General features: G+C 42.7%; 1 protein-coding gene across 1 annotated transcript in view; it reads left to right on the forward strand.

Moving 5' to 3' along the window:
• Positions 1-4,390: 4,390 nt before the first annotated feature.
• The window catches only part of LOC308163858 (uncharacterized protein), a gene marked incomplete at its 5' end in the record, with an annotated part of 21,966 nt that continues 6,108 nt past the window's right edge, over positions 4,391-20,248 (forward strand). Inside the window, 3 exons of the mRNA XM_080538042.1 lie at positions 4,391-4,406; positions 4,785-5,108; positions 19,605-19,792. Of these exons, the coding sequence (XP_080394168.1) occupies positions 4,391-4,406; positions 4,785-5,108; positions 19,605-19,792 (528 nt within the window). The remainder of the gene's footprint in view (positions 4,407-4,784; positions 5,109-19,604; positions 19,793-20,248) is intronic.

The raw sequence follows: 20,248 nt of genomic DNA on the forward strand, positions 1-20,248 counted from the left end.
AGCTGTGGGCAGCGGTGGCGGAGAATCTGGGGGTCAAGCTCCACCGCACAACCGCCTATCACCCGCAGGCGAACGGGCTCTGTGAGCGTTTCCATCGATCCATGAAGGCCGCCCTTCGAGCCAGCCTCACGGACAGCGACTGGCTTGACAAGCTGCCGTGGGTCATGCTGGGGCTCAGGACAGCGCCTAAGGAGGACCTCCAGTCGTCGTCCGCTGAGCTGGTGTTTGGACAGCCGCTGCGGGTCCCCGGTGACTTCATTCCCAAGTCAACGGAGCCCTGGTCCGCCGCCGCTCAGCGCGCCTCCCTGCTGGACAGCGCCAGGACCTTCGTCCCGGTCCCGACTACGCAGCATGGTGTCCCTACTTCGAGGGTGCCCCCGGAGCTGCACTCAGCGAGGTTCGTTTTCATTCGTCATGATGGCCACAGGACTCCACTACGTCCTCCTTATGACGGGCCTTTCCGTGTCATCGAGGCCGGAGCCAAGAACTTCATGGTTGACATGGGGGGTAGGCCTGAGTGTGTGTCCGTTGATCGCCTCAAACCGGCCCACTTGGACCTTGAACTGCCCCTGGACTTGGCCCTGCCACCGCGCAGAGGCCGGCCTCCAGTCCTACCTCCCCTGCCGCGCCCTGGCCATTCCCCCCTCCGACCCCGACAACCCCCCGCAGCTCGCGAGCCCCCGGTCGTCACTGCCCCCCGTCCTTCCCTGCAGGAGGACGTGATGGGCGATGTCACACCTCCTCCCGCACCTCCTGACTTTACCTACGATCGTAGGGGCCGGGCCATACGCCCTCCTCGCCGTGAGGATTTCCAATATTGAGGTGAACACTGGGGGGGCTGGTGTAGTGACTACATTATGGGTTCATGTTCTCCTCTTACTGTTGGTTGTGTAGTGGGAGGGAACCAGTTCTGGCACTAGGGGCAGAGGGGAGGATTATTAACGTTGCACCTTCCTGTTTAGATACACGAGTTTTGGTAACCTTTTTCTGGTCCTGTACTGAGAGTACAAGTTGTTGTTTTGATTAAACAGTTATCATTACGTTGCCTACGTCTTTCCTTTTTCCTCCGGCACTACACAGTGAGAATTAAAAAATATTACAAAAATGATATTGAGTAAGGTACAAGCATTAATAGGCAATAATAAGCTACTTTTGACAAAAACAATTTACAAAATAAACAATGCCCATGATTCTAGAGTCTAACATAACCTCAGCTGGAGAAAAAAAACACCTGTCTAGCAAGCTAGGTGTTGGCTAAAACGCTGCAGTTCGGTCTTCATTGCGAAATTAACGTTAATTAATAACTAACTACATCTGATCTGACTGGTTGCATTTGATTAGAATTAATAATGACAGTTACAATTTCTGTGGAAACTAGCACTCCACTGCATCTCGAGCTCACCCAGGGGCCGAGCTAACTAGCACTAGTTAGCTATGTCCCCTGCACCTCCCTGCACCCCCAAGCTAACTAGCGTATTGTAATGAATAAGTATGTAATAATGATCTTGTATCACTAACCCAGTGAGCGGCTGCAGCTCTGTACTGACCATTGTATCTATCTAGCAGCTCTCTGCTTCATTCATCAATCACTCCCACTCCTACCGTCAGGTCGGCGCCTCCGTTGTTGTTCAAGCTAGTGTCGCTTTCCCAGTCTTTGTGTAATAAGTGAAAATGTTGTAATGTTTGCCCTCTAGCACAGTTATAAACTTAATAAATGACTCGTGTTGTCTTCAGTCTCAGCACTGAGCGGGTTTATTGATCCACCATTTTAGTTTCACATCCCGTTCCCTGGTCTCGCGGGAATAGCTGACGTCTATCCTATTCATCAGAGCAACGCATCCGGGTACTTTCCCCTCCCGTAATGTCCACGCCCCTTTTTGGGTGATAGAAGTGTAGAAGTTTGACTGGCGGTCAATGGGAATTTCTGGTCTTTGCTACTTTAATCCGATAAAATAAGAAAACCGTAGTGCTTTTTAGATATTAGGAGCACAAATCCGATGGCCAGTTAGGCAAACTATTATATAGTGTCCAAGAAAAAAGGGGAACCAAGGCACTCTTATTGTAGAAAAAATTAAAAAGCCTTTATTAGGAGTGGCTATGCCGACGCGTTGCGGTCTTCTGACCTTCCTCAGGGCACATGGAGTACTGGTACAAACATTTCACTTATGAAGACAATGAGTGGAAGTGACATCATAATCAATGGGTGGAGGTGACTACCCTAGTGGTCAACATGGGTTATACAGGTAAATATGTACCATGAAACACCAATTATGTACAATAAAACCAAACACCACAATATACAGATATGATTGAAAACAAGGTCAAAACAAAATTAAAAACAGCTGTATGGCCATACAAAAATTACAGAAATGGAGAATAATCAATTTCTTCATTTAACCCAGGGGAAACCATGGCATTGAGTTTAAAAATCCAAAATGTTTCCCTTTGTAGGAGCAGTTTGAGCCTGTCCCCTCCTCTGCGAGAGCAGTGGACCACTTCCAGAACCACCACTTTTAAAGAACTGGGGCTGCTATGGCCAGCCTGTTGGTAATGCTTAGCCATAGGATATTGGTCATTGGATGTTCTGATGGCATACACATGCTCTGCGAATCTGTCCCTCAGTCTACGCTTAGTGCGTCCCACATAGAAGCAACCACATCCACATTCCAGCCTGTAAACAACATATGTGGTGTTGCAGTTGGAAAAAGACTTTAGCTGGTACCTGAAGCCACTTGTATCTGTGAAGTGCTTGGTTCTGATCATGTGTTGACAATAATTGCAGTGTCCACACTGGTAATGGCCTTCAGGGGCTGATAGCCAATGCTGTTTGGTTTTAGGCACCATGTCACTACGCACCAGTTTGTCCTTGAGGGTGGGTGCGTGTCGGTATGAGACAGACGGGGGCTCTGGGAGTGCATCATGCAAAGCTGGGTCACTTTCTATGATGCTCCAGTTCTTTTTTATGATGTTGTTGATGCGAGCCGCTGTATCGAGTGACAAAATAGATCTGTTTGGGTTTTTGGGCTCGGTGTGATGGTCTGAGGAGGTTAGCTCTCTCCAGAGCTTTGGTTTTGGTGAGGGATTGATCAAGAAGGCTGGGTTGGTAGCCCCGTTGTTGGAACCTTTGATGCATATCACATGCCTTTTCCTCAAAATCCTCTTTCCTGTCACAGATTCGCCGCAGCCTTTGGAATTGCCCAAATTGTATATTTTTGATCAAGCTGGAGGGGTGAAAACTATCCGCTCTAAGGATGGTGTTGCGGTCTGTGGTCTTTCTGTAAATAGTGGTATGAAGTGACCCTTTGTCAGTTTTGATGATTTTTAAATCAAGGAAATTAATTTCTGTTTGACTGTAATCAATACTCAATCTGATGTTTTCATTTGTGGAGTTGACATACTTGTGGAACAGTAGCAATTCTTCCTCTGACCCCGAAAAAAACAATAAAATGTCATCAATGTATCTGCCATACCATTTAATCATATTATGAAAGGGGTTTGCAGTGCTGAGTATAAAGTTCTCTTCCCACAGTCCCAGATATAGGTTGGCGTAGTTGGGGGCGAAGCAAGCACCCATGGCAGTTCCTTTCTGTTGCCGGTAGAGTTTGTCCTGGAAGAAGAAAACATTATTGTTTAAAGTCCACTCTGTCAGTTGGATCAGGAAGTCAGTAGGGGGCATCATTTAATCTGGCCTACTCTGGAGATACAGCATTGGCTATCAGCCCCTGAAGGCCATTACCAGTGTGGACACTGCAATTATTGTCAACACATGATCAGAACCAAGCACTTCACAGATACAAGTGGCTTCAGGTACCAGCTAAAGTCTTTTTCCAACTGCAACACCACATATGTTGTTTACAGGCTGGAATGTGGATGTGGTTGCTTCTATGTGGGACGCACTAAGCGTAGACTGAGGGACAGATTCGCAGAGCATGTTTATGCCATCAGAACATCCAATGACCAATATCCTATGGCTAAGCATTACCAACAGGCTGGCCATAGCAGCCCCAGTTCTTTAAAAGTGGTGGTTCTGGAAGTGGTCCACTGCTCTCGCAGAGGAGGGGACAGGCTCAAACTGCTCCTACAAAGGGAAACATTTTGGATTTTTAAACTCAATGCCATGGTTTCCCCTGGGATAAATGAAGAAATTGATTATTCTCCATTTCTGTAATTTTTGTATGGCCATACAGCTGTTTTTAATTTTGTTTTGACATTGTTTTCAATCATATCTGTATATTGTGGTGTTTGGTTTTATTGTACATAATTGGTGTTTCATGGTACATATTTACCTGTATAACCCATGTTGACCACTAGGGTAGTCACCTCCACCCATTGATTATGATGTCACTTCCACTCATTGTCTTCATAAGTGAAATGTTTGTACCAGTACTCCATGTGCCCTGAGGAAGGTCAGAAGACCGCAACGCGTCGGCATAGCCACTCCTAATAAAGGCTTTTTAATTTTTTCTACAATAAGAGTGCCTTGGTTCCCCTTTTTTCTTGGATATTACTGCACCTCTCTCCAAAGAGCACCTTATTGGGATTATTACTCTCCAAACAGAAGCGCTTCTCTCCTCTGCTTTCTAATATCTCTAGCTTATTGCTTTTGCACCTTGTTAAGCCTCATTATGTAATAACTGCACATTATGTAATAAAATCCCAAAATGTAATAAAAGGTAACTTTTTCTAACAAGTTAGATATGGAGACACAACAAAGAATCTCCCTGATAACACAGAGAGGTTTTCCCATTGTGCCTGTGTGTTGGGAAAGGAGGGTTTCTCCTCAGGGAGGTTTTACTATGAAGTGGAGGTGAAGGAGAAGACTGGCTGGGCTGTAGGAGTGGCCAGAGAGTCCATCAACAGGAAGGGGAGTTTCACACTGAGCCCTGAGGATGGATTCTGGACTGTCGTGTTGAGGAATGGAAATGAATACAAGGCACCTGCTTGCCCTGCTGTCCGCCTGTCCCTGAGAGAGAAGCCCCAGAAGGTGGGGGTGTTTGTGGATTATGAGGAGGGCCAGGTCTCCTTTTATGATGTGAAGGCCAGGTCTCTGATCTACTCTTTCACTGGCTGCACCTTCACTAAGAAACTCTATCCATACTTCTGCCCCTGTACTAATGATGGTGGTGAAAAGCCTCTGATCATCTCTCCTGTCAATCACACGGACTGATTTTTAACCTTTAACTCTGACCAAGCAGTAAAATAAGCATTTAGATTTAGATGTATCTGTTGTCACTCATTAGGGAAGATTATGGTATATTTCCCCACACAGAGTAATTTCTGATCTGGTTATTGTTTATCATATCATTTGTGCTATCAGTGTATCCAGGGCCGGTCCTAGGCATTTAGGTGCCCTAGGCGAGAGTATGATTTGATGCCCCCCCCCCCCAAACTTTTTTTTGGGGCGCCACCACCACCACCCACACATTCAACAGTACAAATATGGACAACAATGGTTTCAAGACAAAAATAGACAGTAGGCTGAGACCTATTTTCATAGAGACATGAAATGTATAGAGACAAAATTATTGAAATGTAAAAAAGAAAATTGGCGCCCCCCAGGCATTTGGCGCCCTAGGCGACCGCCTAGTTCGCCTATGCCTAGGACCGGCCCTGAGTGTATCTGCTAGAGATGGTGAATATGCAGCAGCAATGTAAGATATAGCCCAGCCTCTCCAGCCTCATAAGAACATATGACTATATATAAATGAGGTTGTTTGACTTCTCAGGGTGTTCAAATTATTATAAATCAGATGCTCTCATACTGTATTTTCATCATTAGTTAGTTATCATTGTAATGTATAATTACATTTTGGGGATTTTGAGTGTAATGAATACTGGGTGTGTACAGAGTGAAATTGAGGATGTTCAGACAATTAAATTCACTTGGATTGATCAAATCCATTGATCACATTAATAATCAGTCTAGTACAGGTCCCAGAGCTTTAGAATGGTGATGGTGAGGTAGCAGACTCGGCTGTCTGTCTTATTAAAACAAAAACACAAGTTGTCCCTCCGTCTATGCATGTTTGTGACGTAATTACATTTAACAGAATGTACGTTTGATAATAATGTTATTGATTTAATGGCTTGCAAAGAGAATCAAATATGCTTAAAAACTGTTTAATAAGGGTGACTGTGATGGTAATATGAGAGAGATAGAGAAGATCTATGTGATATTATAAGTTTGTCTAATGGTCTCTTTCTGTGGTGGTTTTATCATCACTGCATATCAAACATCAACACCTGATGAATAAAGTCCTTGTTACCTGACACCTGTGAATGAGTGATTCATTCTATTATCACAGAGGGTGAATAAAGTCGCCCACATTGTCAACATCCTAGACTGCCAAGGTTGACTTTATTCACCAAAAATGCATAAATTATGATGCTTCATTTTGTAGCCAATCAGAGTGTTGTTGCTAGGTAGATACCACATAAAACGCTTGACACTCATAACTACACATCCCACAATACTCTCTGTGTAATACTACAACTCCCATAGCTCCCTCCAGCAGTCACGTGATACAGCAATGCCGCATGTAAACACAGGTTATGTATTATGTTACTACACGATCGGGGAGTTAGAAGAATCTAAATGGAGGTTGACACAGCCAGACCATACTTCTTTGGAGACATAGGTGAGTGTAGCGACATAATTAGATAGTTAGATATAGTTGTTACTGTGTATGTAAAGATCCATATAAACGTGTATATATGTATATATCCATATGAATATGTGTGTATGTATATAACATTATAAACATGTGTGTATGTATATAACCATATAAACATGTGTGTATGTATAACCATATAAACATGTGTATATATCCATATAAACATGTGTGTATGTATATAACCATATAAACATGTGTGTATGTACATATCCATATAAACATGTGTGTATGTACAGTGCCTTGCAAAAGTATTCACTACTTTCACAACTTTATTGTGAAGCAAAGAACAACAAATAGGACAAAATAACAGAAATCGTCAATGTGCATAACTATTCCCCCCCTTAAAGTCAGTACTTTGTAGAGCCACCTTTTGCGGCAATCACAGCTGCAAGTCGCTTTTGATAAGTCTCTATGAGCTTGCCACATCTTTCCACTGGGATCTTTGCCCATTCCTCAAGGGAAAACTGCTCCAGCTCCTTCAAGTTTGATGGTTTGCGCTTGTGAACAGCAATCTTCAAGTCTGACCACAGATTCTCAATTGGATTGAGGTCTGGGCTTTGACTAGGCCATTCCAACACATGTATATGTTTCCCCTTGAACCACTCAAGTGTTGCTTTAGCAGTATGCTTGGGGTCGTTGTCCTGCTGGAAGGTGAACCTCCGTCCTAGTCTCAAATCACTTACAGACTGGTACAGGTTTTGCTCAAGAATATCCCTGTATTAAGCACCATCCATCTTTCCCTCGACTCGGACCAGTTTCCCAGTCCCTGTTGCTGAAAAACAGCCCCACAGCATGATGCTGCCACCACCATGTTTCACTGTGGGGATGGTGTTCTTGGGGTGATGGGATGTGTTGGGTGTGCACCAGACATAGCGTTTTCCTTGATGGCCAAAAAGTTCAATTTTAGTCTCATCTGACCAGAGCACCTTCCTCCATACATTTTGGGAGTCTCTGACATGCCTTTTTGCAAACTCAAAATGTGCCTTCTTATTTTTAGCTGAATGTAATGGCTTTCTTCTGGCCACTCTTCCATAAAGCCCAGCTCTATGGAGTGTACGGCTAATTGTGGTCCTATGGACAGATACTCCAGTCTCTGCTGTGGAACTCTGCAGCTCCTCCAGGGTTACCTTTGGTCTCTGTGCTGCCTCTCTGATTAATGCCCACCTTGCCCGGTCCGTGAGTTTTGGTGGGCGGCCCTCTCTTGGCAGGTTTGTTGTGGTGCCATGTTCTTTCCATTTGATTATGATGGATTTGATGGTGCTCCTGGGGATCATCAAAGATTTGGATATTTTTTAATAACCCAACCCTGACTTGTACTTCTCAACAACTTTGTCCCAGACTTGTTTGGAGAGTTCCTTGGTCTTCATGGCAGTGTTTTATGGAGGACCAAGTCCGCCAAAATTAACAATAAATATATAGACACATAAATGAATGTATGAACAAATACACATACAAATACACACAGTATACCGCAATACATTTCTATATGTATTTATTCTTTTCCACATTTATTCTTTCTTTTCCACATTCATTCTTTCTTTTCCACATTCATTCTTTCATTCTTTCTTTTCCACATTCATTCTTTCTTTTCCACATTCATTCTTTCTTTTCCACTTTATCAGTAATGTATGCAAATATATGGGGGCGTATCTTGCATGTTGTCCACGCCCCTACGCATTTTCATTGGTTGATACCACGCGTGACGTATGAAAGCAGCGACACTGTTATTACCACAGACGGGTAAGAGAGTCTATAGCCCCGTTCTCTCACAGCGTCTTTCTCCCTATAATTTCCATGGAATCCCAAACTATGTCTATGACATCCCAAGCTATTCCCGTGTTGTCCCCTTTCACACATGTCGGCAATGGTCTATACTAGTCCATCAGCACTGTATGGGAGAACTTGGTGATAACCACAATACCAGTTGACTCAATAACGCTCTGTGCACACCGCGGACCGTGACCCACCGTTCTGGCGCAACCTGGTGGGATGGACTTGACGTACTTCAACGTGCGATGCAGATGCAAAGCTCTACTCGTGTTGCTAGCGAAGTTTCCCACAGAAGTGGGGGAAAAAACGTCAGATCAGATATATAAACGGGTTATTTTGATAAACTGGACACATTTTGTGAATATATATGGTTACTTTCTCGCCTGAAAACATATAAAAACTTCATAAAATGACATATTAACACTTGTAGAGCCAAATTACAGATTTTAGCCAATGGCGGCCAAAATTGAGGATTTAAAATCTGAGGCGAGAGCTGACGGCTTCATCACGTCTCGCGCAGTATCAACCAATGAAAATGCGCAGGGGCGTGGACAACATGCTGCATACATTACTGATAAAGCATACATTACTGATAAAGCGAAAGACAATGTTGTTTTCACCTAGCTATTCACATAGAATACTTTGTCTTTGTCATTGTCAGATGTGTATGCAAATATAGGGGCGTATCTTGGACGCACTCTACGCATTTTCATTGGTTGATACTGCGCGTGACGTGGTAAAGCACTCAGCCAAGATCCAGGTACTAACACAGCCCAACCCTGCTTAGCTTCCGAGGTCGGACGAGATCGGGCGTATTCAGGCTAGTATGGCCGTGAGCAACAGTACCATGACCCAAAGCATCCATAATACCCAGCCTGGAACATTGTTGTTGATGTAACTTTATTAAATGTGCGGGATAAAGCACTCTATTTGTGGCCATTGTGGGTAGAATATGCACAAGGTGTCCTGGATGAAGGGAGAAGTGTTTTTTCAATGAATTCTAACTTTATTGGGGGCATATGGCACTCTATATTGGGGTAAAAAGTGAATTGGAACTGCTGCTCTCAGTCGATGTAGGCCTCCATAAATGGCTAGACGCTGCACTCTTGTGGGTGAAAATGGTAGTGACAGCCCAGCACAGCAAACCATCGATAAGACCCAGCCTGGAACTTTGTCAATGATGTAACTTTATTAAATATGCGGGATAAAGCACTCTATTTGTGGGTAGAAAATGCACAAGGTGTCCTGCTTGAAGGGAGAAGTGTTTTTTCAATGAATTCTAACTTTATTGGGGGCATATGGCACTCTATATTGGGGTAAAGTGAATTGGAACTGCTGCTCTCAGTCGATGTAGGCCTCCATAAATGGCTAGACGCTGCACTCTTGTGGGTGAAAATGGTAGTGACAGCCCAGCACAGCAAACCATCGATAAGACCCAGCCTGGAACTTTGTCAATGATGTAACTTTATTAAATATGCGGGATAAAGCACTCTATTTGTGGGTAGAATATGCACAAGGTGTCCTGGATGAAGGGAGAAGTGTGTTTCAAAAGAGTACCTGAACATTTCATTACCATCTGGGTGGGCAAATTCTAGATGTGATTTTTTTATTCCTATACATCCCTAGAAAAGTCTGGGAAAATGCCTATTTTAAGTAGATAATGTATCATTTGTATATTTAAACTTAAAAATTCTGAAAACAATTACTAAGTAGCTAAGTAAGCAATCTAGCGGACTATGACTGGAAACGAAGTACTATCCAGTTAGAATGATAGAAGATCTAGTTGTGTTTTCCTGCTGGTCTCGCTGCCTGGGTTTGAACAGACTTGTGGTGACTAAAAATGGCTTTAAAAAATGCCTTTCCACCAAAGAATATATATATATATATATTATATATGCCATATATATGCGATATATCATACCTCCACTATGATTCATATGCCCTAACCCTTTTTTTTATTTTAAAAACATGCTATGTGGAATGGAGTGTCTGCTCTCGGCTGAGGGCTTCATCACGTCTCGCGCAGTATCAACCAATGAAAATGCGCAGGGGCGTGGACAACATGCTGCATACATTACTGATAATGCATACATTACTGATAATGCATACATTACTGATAAAGCGAAAGACAATGTTGTTTTCACCTAGCTATTCACATAGAATAGTTTGTCTTTGTCATTGTCAGATGTGTATGCAAATATAGGGGCGTATCTTAGACGCACTCTACGCATTTTCATTGGTTGATACTGCGCGTGACGTGGTAAAGCACTCAGCCAAGATTACCTGAACATTTCATTACCATCTGGGTGGGCAAATTCTAGATGTGATTTTTTTATTCCTATACATCCCTAGAAAAGTCTGGGAAAATGCCTATTTTAAGTAGATAATGTATAATTTGTATATTTAAACTTAAAAATTCTGAAAACAATAAATGTACCCATCCATGGGTTTAGGGTTAGGGTTAGGGTTATACATTATATATAATTTGTATTGTAATCTGTAAAATATACAGACTTTTCCAGAATAGAAATCTAATCAGTAAAAACTAATCTAAAACTAATCTAAGCAAGCCTTTATGGATAATAACACATACAATACATACAAATCTTACTTACTCCTCTTACTGTAGGCTATTGTCTTTATATAATGTGTGCATATAATGCACTTTGAATTGCCCTTGTCGTATGAAATGTGCTATACAAATAAACTTGCCTTGCCTAAACCCTTTTGGAAGGTTTTGTTTATGTCCAGGTTTCACATATCTCTGTAGTTACATGTTCAGTGAGTGAGTCTAGTTGCTGGTGACCGCTAGGACCATAGGCAGATGCCTTGTTGGTAAGTAATTTGTTCAAAGCAAAAAAACAAATAAAGTGTGTGTTTACCCCCTCAAATAAATTAACTTAGCCCCAGTCAGATCCATATTTAGAGGTAAGTTACCTCAGGTAACTTTAGCCAGCAAGCTAGTTTAGAGTTAGTGGTAATGTTTATCTAGCTAGTTACTAAGCATCCTTATTACATTTATTTTGAACTTATATTCTCAATTGACTTTCACATTGATCTAATTACAGTTTTTCCCAATTGCTAAAACACAAAAGCCAATTCTCTAAACCAAATGACCAGTTCTCTAAACACATTTAATAAAACTAGCTCCCATTTGCCAAAACCATAAACACATTTCACATGAAGACACAATTCACAAAACACAATCCTCCTTTTCTCATAAGTCTAAACACATTTTGTCTTGCTAAAACACAAGTTGCAAAAAACTCTGCTCAAATTCTCAAATTAAAGCTCATGTGATGCAAAATGCTTGCCACAGTCAGCAAAATTTGAACACAATGAACACACCTGGCTTCATTCATTAAACATAACGACTAAAAATTTAAGACACTTGTTGCAAATGATTGTGGTGTGTGTGTGTGTGTGTGTGTGTGTGTGTGTGTGTGTGTGTGTGTGTGTGTGTGTGTGTGTGTGTGTGTGTGTGTGTGGTATAGTTCCATAAATAAATAAATAAAACATCACACCCTGAACATTGTTTTCAGTGAGTATTGTTGTGTGTAATGGATCCTCTGTAGTGTTTGCATTGAGTTGTGATACAGTACAGTAGTGGACATGTTACGGTACATGTGGGAATACAGTACATGTGGGAAAACTAGGGTTAGGGTTAGGTGCTAGGGTTAAGGTAGGGTAGGGTTAGGGTTAGGGTTAAGGTTAGGGTTAGACATGCCAGCATGTACCAAGTCACCCTAGCACCTAACCCTAACCCTAGTTTTCCCACATGTACCGTATTCCCACATGTACCGTAACATACATACTGTATTTTCTGTAGATTTACATATTGTTCATATGAAACACACACACATCTATGAATGCCCAATACTCTACAGTGATATATTCTGAGAACAGATACTGTAAGGTTTCTAAAAATGTGCTTTGGCAGTTGTGAAAAAAAAGAACATTCTCACACACTGAACATTGTGTTTTCAGTTGTTTTGTTGTAGTCTGTAATGATGCATATAGTGTTTACATTTTTGCAGGCTTTGAGCAGCTGTTTTGGTGTGAAAGTTTGAGTTTTGAAGAGAGAAGGTGTGGTTTTGCTTATGTAGCTTTAGAAAAGTGTGTTGTGTTTAGAGTTTTGGGAAAATGGAGGGAAGTTTTGTGAAATGTGTTTTAGCAATTGAGAAAAACGGTATAATCAAAGCTGTAAAGAAAATACAGGTGATGAACAAGAATAGAAATGAAAGAACCAAACTAAGATTGCCAATAGCTATGAAATACATCTCTTAAAAATGTCTGCAAATGCTGAATCACAAAACACGGACGGAATGTACACTATTTTCACTGTCACTGTCGAAATACAGTATTATGTCTGAAAAATCTCAAATAATTCTGAAATACCACTGGCTACAATTGTGTGTGCATGGGTATGCCTGTCTACACAACACATGAAGCACAGAATGTGACAGTGTGTGTACCTCAAATGTACTTTTTGAAGTTGCTGCATACTTTCTGTACAGAGCAAGAACATTAAGAAATGGTCACATCTAATGTCTTCCCAGGCAATGCATCTAGTCTATTTCATTTCATTGTATATATTCTGCTAATATTTTCTAGACATGTCAATATGATTACTGCAAATAGTGAAAATACCACCACTCATCCATTATCAGACTTTGCTGAGGTGCTGGAACTGAAGAGTGTCAATAGAGTGCAAAATAACAGTCACTCAAACACTGTGCAAAAAAACTGTTTATTGTGAGCTTTCTGTCATATATGATAGGAATATGATTACTGCAAAAATGCACCAAATCATTTTGTTTTGAACGTGTTCTTCACCGTTTTGAACACAGTATGTTAACAATGAAAAAATGTCAACTTTGTCGCTTTTACCACGTCACGTGCGGTATCAACCAATGAAAATGCGTGGGGCATCAACCAATGAAAATGCGTGGGGCGAGGACAACATGCAAGACACGCCCCTATATTTGATTGATTGATTGAAAACTTTATTAGAATGTTTGCAGAAGTAGGTACATGAAAGTACATATTACATGCAAGGTCAAACTAAGAGGATAAAAACCCAAGAAAGCCACTGGCTTATTTCAATTGGGGTCCTTGATTTTCAATTCATCGTTACATGTAAGACAGACATAAGAAAAGAACTAGTACTATCTACATGATAATACAGACAAATAACTATTACTATCTACAAGATAAACGTACATCCATCATGGGAAGAACAGTACAACAAAACATAAGGTATGTACAGCGGGTAGGACAGGTGGGGACATACACCACAGGTGGGGGCGGGGGACAAAACACAAAGTATGTACAGTGGGTAGTTCAGGTCTTTTAATCTGATTTTTGTTTTAGAGGGTCCAGTTACGGATTGCAGCCTCCTGTAAATGTTTTTTGAGAGTGGTTTTGAAGGTGGGCAGTGTTTTGCACTCCTTTAAGATTATAGGAAGGGCGTTCCACATCTTTACTGCATAGTTTGCAAACGAGTTTAAACCCTTGTTTGTGGTGCAACGCGGTTGAACGTGGTTCGTGGAGCTTCCTCTGGTGTTGTAAGTGTGGACGTTGTTCACTTTTTGGAAGTATGTTGACAGGTACTTGGGTGTCTTTGTGGTGTAGCGTATCTTGAAGACTAGGCCCAGTGCAAGCTGCTGCACTCTGTCAACTACTCGTAGCCAATCAAGGCTCAAAAAATGAGCAGCGGTTAGATGTGTCCTAGGGTTGAGGCCTAGTAGAAGCCTAACTAGTTTATTTTGGGCTGTCTGGAGTCTTGTTTTATGGGCCTTTGTGGTTCTATAGTACCATGATGTTACGGCATAGTCGAAGTGACATTGAATGAGAGCTCCTGATAGGGTCCTCAGTGTGTTTTTACTGACAAGTGAGGATATCCTGTACAAGAATCTAGTTTTATGGTTCACTTTTTTGATTACTTTTGCTGCCATTTTATCTCCGGAAAGATTTGCCTCTAAGATGGAGCCCAGGTATGTAATATCCTCTTTTCTTGTGATATTAATGTTACCCACTTTTATTTTAAAAATTTCAGCCTTTCTGAGTTTAGATGGGGATCCGTATAGGATGGTTTCAGTTTTACCTAGGTGTATTGATAGTTTATTGTCAGCTAGCCAGATGCAGATTCTACTCAGTTCAGTGCTTAGCGCTTTTTCCACCTGCAATATGTCCCTGTCAGAGACCAGCAGAGCCGAGTCATCCGCGAACAGGAACAAATTGCAATTGCATGCTGATGACATGTCATTCACATATATTAGGAACAGTAAAGGTCCCAAAATGCTTCCTTGTGGAACGCCGCAGGTCACTGGGAGGGGGGGGGACAGTGTTCCGTTCACACTAACCACCTGTTCCCTCCCCTCTAAGTAGGATTGCATCCAGCTCACCGATGTTCTATCGAACCCAATTGCTTTCAGTTTATCTAACAATATGTGGTGATCTACTGTGTCGAAGGCCTTCTGGAGGTCCAGCATGACCATGCCGCAGTACTTGCCCGAGTCCACCTCATGGTTGATGTGGTCGTTCAAATAGAGAAGGCATGTGTCAGTGGAATGGGATGTTCTGAATCCTGATTGAAATTCATACATCAGCTTTTTTTCGGTAAGGTACCTATCGACCTGTTCATAAACTATTTTTTCCATAAGTTTCGAGATGGAATTAAGAATAGAAACAGGTCGGTAGTTGCCTGGGTCTAATTTGCTTCCTTTTTTATACAGTGGGGTTACCCTTGCTATTTTAAAGTCAAGGGGGACGTGTCCCTGTTTGATGGAGAGGTTTATTATGTGGGTGATGATTGGGGTAATGGAGGCAGCTGAGTCTTTTAGAAATCTGGCTGGAATATTGTCATGGCCCGTGGCCTTTTCTGAGTGTAGAGCGCCTAGCTTTTTAAACACCTCATCGTTTGACACCATGGAGAGTTTAAAATCATCATTGCTTACACCCAGTTTATTGTAGAACTCACGGATGTGCTCTACACCATAACGCCCTGAGTGGGGTGGTAGATTGTTAACTAATTTAGTGGCTATGGTTGTAAAGAAAGTGTTTAAGCACTTAGCCACATCCAGCTTGTCGGTAAGGAGAGAATCACCAGATTTTATGCTGATGTTTGTAGACCTGGTTTTGAGTTTTTGACTGCAACCTAGTTGGCTATTAAGTAGCTTCCAAAGGTCACGTGGTTTGTTTAAGTTTTCTTCGATTTTGTTATCGAGGTATTCTTTCTTAGCAGATTTGGTCATGGTAATTACCTGATTGCATAGTTTGTTGCATTGTTTTTTAATTTTCTCAAAGTGGGTTTTGTGATCTTCGTTTATGTGTTTCACTAATTTTGATTTGCATTTTTGAACTTCAGAGCATTTTAGGTCTCTGACTTTCATAGCATTTAGAATGTCCGAATTCATCCATGGTTCCGATCGGGTTTTAACCCTGGTGGTTCTCATGGGGGCTATACTGTCAATAATATTTAGGAATTTGGTTTTGAAACCTAGCCATGCCTCTTCAACCTGTGTGCATTTTAGTTCATCAAACCAGTCTTGATTCTCCAGTTTATGGTTTAAGGCCTCACTAGAATAGGATTTAAGGGATCTAGTGGTTACAGTTTTATGACCGCCAGCCTTGGGTTTATGTTTTTTACGAGTGCAAAAGATCATGTAATGATCACTTAGCCCACATACAATAACCCCACTCTTGGAGATTTTGGACTCATCCGATGTTAGAATGAGATCTATGGTGGTTTGAGTAGAAATACACACCCTAGTGGGTTTGGTAATTTGTTGACGGAGACCGTGTAATTCAGAAAACCTAGTGAAGGATTTGAAAACGGATGCTTCATTTCTGAGCATGTCCGTGTTCAAATCTCCAATAAGAATCTTTTCCACACATTCAACGTCATCCATGCACCCCTCAAGAATATCATAGAAATCATTCTGATCGGGAGGTCTGTAGATAGTACCAACCAGCACCGGTTTTGCTTTGTTAAAGATAATTTCAACCCAAACAGATTCTAATTTGTCATGTTTCAGGTCATCACGGGTGTTAAAGATAATATCGTTGTGAATGTACATGCAGACACCACCCCCATACCTGTTTCTGTCGTTTCTGATGACTGTGTAGTTAACTATTTCAATCTCTGGGTCTTTGATGGATTCATCAAACTTGGTCTCAGAGAAGCTCAAAATATGAACCTTGCTGTCATGGAACATTTCTCTGATTTGGTCCAGTTTAGGCACAAGACTGTTCACATTAAGGTGAACAATATGCAGGCCCTTGCTGCTGTGTCCAAATAGAGAGATTATGTCCTTGACTTGGAAATAGTCACAATTCTGGTCATCGTCACGTTGAGGATTGGGGGGTGGGGGGGGGCGCCCATTGTTCAACGGTTTCGTTGTAGTGTCTCCGGGTGGAGAAGGGGGGGGTCGTCGTCGGGTGGGGGAGGGAGGGGGGAGGGGGGGGTTCGTCACCGGGTGGGGGAGGCCTCTGTGTTCGTCACCGGGTGGTGGGGGGGGGTTCTTCACCGGGTGGGGGAGGCCTCTGTGTTCCCTGGATAGCTGGTGGAAGATAGGTGGGGGGGTAATGTTATTAGCATATCTACCCATTGTTTTGCTAGCCACGTCTGAATCCTGGAAGTCTGCTGTTGCCGGCAAACTAACCGGTTTGTCGACAATGGCGTCAATGTCTATGCTCGTAGCATTTGCCTGGGAAAGATATACTTGTTCTCTGGCTAAACGTGAAGCCCGCCTGGTTGAGACTGGTCCGGGATTCAGCTGAATGTCTCCCGAGAGCAGTAGATAGAGCCATATCACGGTTCTTCGGTCCATTCTACCTGTCGGGGGCTTGTTCCTTCTCGTCCGGTCCGCAGTCAGCGTCGTGTGGATGGTTGTTGCTCCGAAGCCCAAACATTTCTTTGCGGCGTGGAGATAAAAGTCGCTATGTGTCTCACCCTTTCCAACAAAGTTTGACTCCTTCTCCATAAGATGCAAGTTCTGTGGTGATTTGATGTACAAATCCGTAATCCATAGAAGGAACAGAAGAAAATGTGGTATAATCCTCGCCGTTGCGCCCGAGCGCTGATAGATGCGACCACTCATGATGACTGCTGACCCGGAACTGCATACATTACTGATAATCGGGGAAAGAATGAAAGCATGAATGTGGAAAAGAAAGAATGAATGTGGAAAACAATGTGGAAAAGAAAGAATGAATGTGGAAAACAATGTGGAAAAGAAAGAATGAATGTGGAAAAGAAAGAATGAATGTGGAAAACAATGTGGAAAAGAAAGAATGAATGTGGAAAAGAAAGAATGAATGAGGAAAAGAAAGAATAAATGTGGAAAACAATGTGGAAAAGAAAGAATGAATGTGGAAAAGAAAGAATAAATGTGGAAAAGAATAAATACATATAGAAATGTATTGCGGTATACTGTGTGTATTTGTATGTGTATTTGTTCATACATTCATTTATGTGTCTATATATTTATTGTTAATTTTCGCAGACTTGGTCCTCCATAGTGTTTGGTTGGTGGTGCCTCTTGCTTAGGTGTTGCAGCCTCTGGGGCCTTTCAGAAAAGGTGTGTATATACTGACAGATCATGTGACACTTAGATTGCACACAGGTGGACTTAATTTCACTAATTATGTGACTTCTGAAGGTAATTGGTTGCACCAGAACCTTTTAGGGGCTTCATAACAAAGGGGGTGAATACATATGCACATGCCAATTTTCAGTTCTTTATTTTTTTTTAATTCTTTTTTATATATATATTTCTCATTTCATTTCAAAACTAAGACTATTTTGTGCAGATTCATCAAATAAAATTCTGATTAAAAAAACATTTAAATTACAGGTTGTAATGTAACAAAATAGGTAAAAAGCCAAGGGGGGTGAATACTTTTGCAAGGCACTGTATATAACCATATAAACATGTGTGTATGTACATAACCATATAAACATGTGTATATATCCATATCAACATGTGTGTATGTATATATCCATATAAATATGTGTGTATGTAACATTATAAACATGTGTGTATGGATATAACATTATAAACATGTGTGTATGTATATAACATTATAAACATGTGTGTATGTATATAACATTATAAACATGTGTGTATGTATATAACCATATAAATATGTGTGTATGTATATAACATTATAAACATGTGTGTATGTATATAACCATATAAATATGTGTGTATGTAACATTATAAACATGTGTGTATGTATATGTATATAACATTATAAACATGTGTGTATGTATATAACATTATAAACATGTGTGTATGTATATAACATTATAAACATGTGTGTATGTATAGGCTATAACCTATAAACACTGTGTGTAAGTATATAAACTCCTCAAAAAAAGTTCGGAAACGTTATTTCTGTCGATTATTCCTCCCCTTTAATAATACCAATTGGTATTGTATTTTATATCGTTGGAAAGCCTGATTAGAATACCAACAGAAGAATATTGCATGGGATTTTGGCGAATGTTTTGGGCCGCTACCCACACGTTTAGCTGTGTAACTCATTCCACAAATGCATTATCCTTACAAGTTGTACCTCGTTGTAAAGGTGACTAATCAGGCTTTCCAACGATATAAAATACAATACCACACGCCGTATCAGCAAGGGCAGTGCTTGAATACAGCTGCAGTAATAACACTTTTATCTATCTATTTATTCATTGTCTTATTATGCATTTTTTTAATGCTGTATGTAAAGCACTTTGAATTGCCCCTGTTGTATGAAATGTGCTGTACAAATAAACTTGCCTTGCCTCTGTACCTCTCTCTCCTCCTCTCTCTCCTCCTTTCTCTCTCCCCTCCTCTCTCTCCCCCCCTTCTCCCACTCCCCCCCCCTCATCTCTCTCTCTCTCTCCTCTCCCCCCCTCCTCCTCTCCCCCCCCCTCCTCCCCTCTCTCCTCCCCCCCCCCTTCTCCCCTCTCTCCCCCCCCCCCCCTCCTCCTCTCCCCTCTCCTCCCCCCCCCCCTCCTCCTCTCCTCCCCCCCTCCTCTCCCCCCCCCCCTCTCCCCTTCCCCCCCTCCTCCCCTCTCTCCTCCCCCCCCCCTTCTCCCCTCTCTCCTCCCCCCCCCCCTCCTCCTCTCCTCCCCCCCCCCCTCTCCCCCCCCCCCCCCAGGCTGCTGGTCAGAGAGGACAGAGGTCCACCGGGCGTGTGCGGAGGGGGAGGGGGCCCGTCTGCAGCAGCTGATCCGGGGGGGGGCCTCGGTCAACATGGTGGCGGTGGACTCTGTCACCCCCCTGCACGAGGCCTGCGGCAGGGGCCAGACGCACTGTGTTAGACTGCTGCTGGAGGCGGGGGCTCAGGTGAGGGGGGGGGGGACACTGTGTTAGACTGTTGCTGGAGGCGGGGGCTCAGGTGAGGGGGGGGGACACTGTGTTAGGCTGCTACTGGAGGCAGGGGCTCAGGTGAGGGGGGGGACACTGTGTTAGACTGCTGCTGGAGGCGGGGGCTCAGGTGAGGGGGGGGGACAGGTGAGGGGGGGGACAGAAGCACCGTGTTAGACTGCTGCTGGAGGTGGGGCCTCAGGTGGTGGGGCCCCACCACTACCCCACCACTACCCTGATCCGGTTGTGTCCTGTGGCTTGACCCTTGAGGCTTGTTACCAAGGACGACAGACGTCCTGTTGCAGTCCACAGACCCTGAAGTGGTTGTGTGTCGGTGCAACATTCCGTCATTCCTCCAGCCCACCAGTAGATGGCTCCAGTTGTTGCGTGGATGAAGCGTCGCCCGTGTCACAGAAGCGTGTGTGTTGGAGCCAT

This window comes from Nansenia antarctica (assembly GCF_963989245.1).
Source record: "Nansenia antarctica genome assembly, chromosome: 8".
NCBI lineage: Eukaryota > Metazoa > Chordata > Actinopteri > Argentiniformes > Microstomatidae > Nansenia > Nansenia antarctica.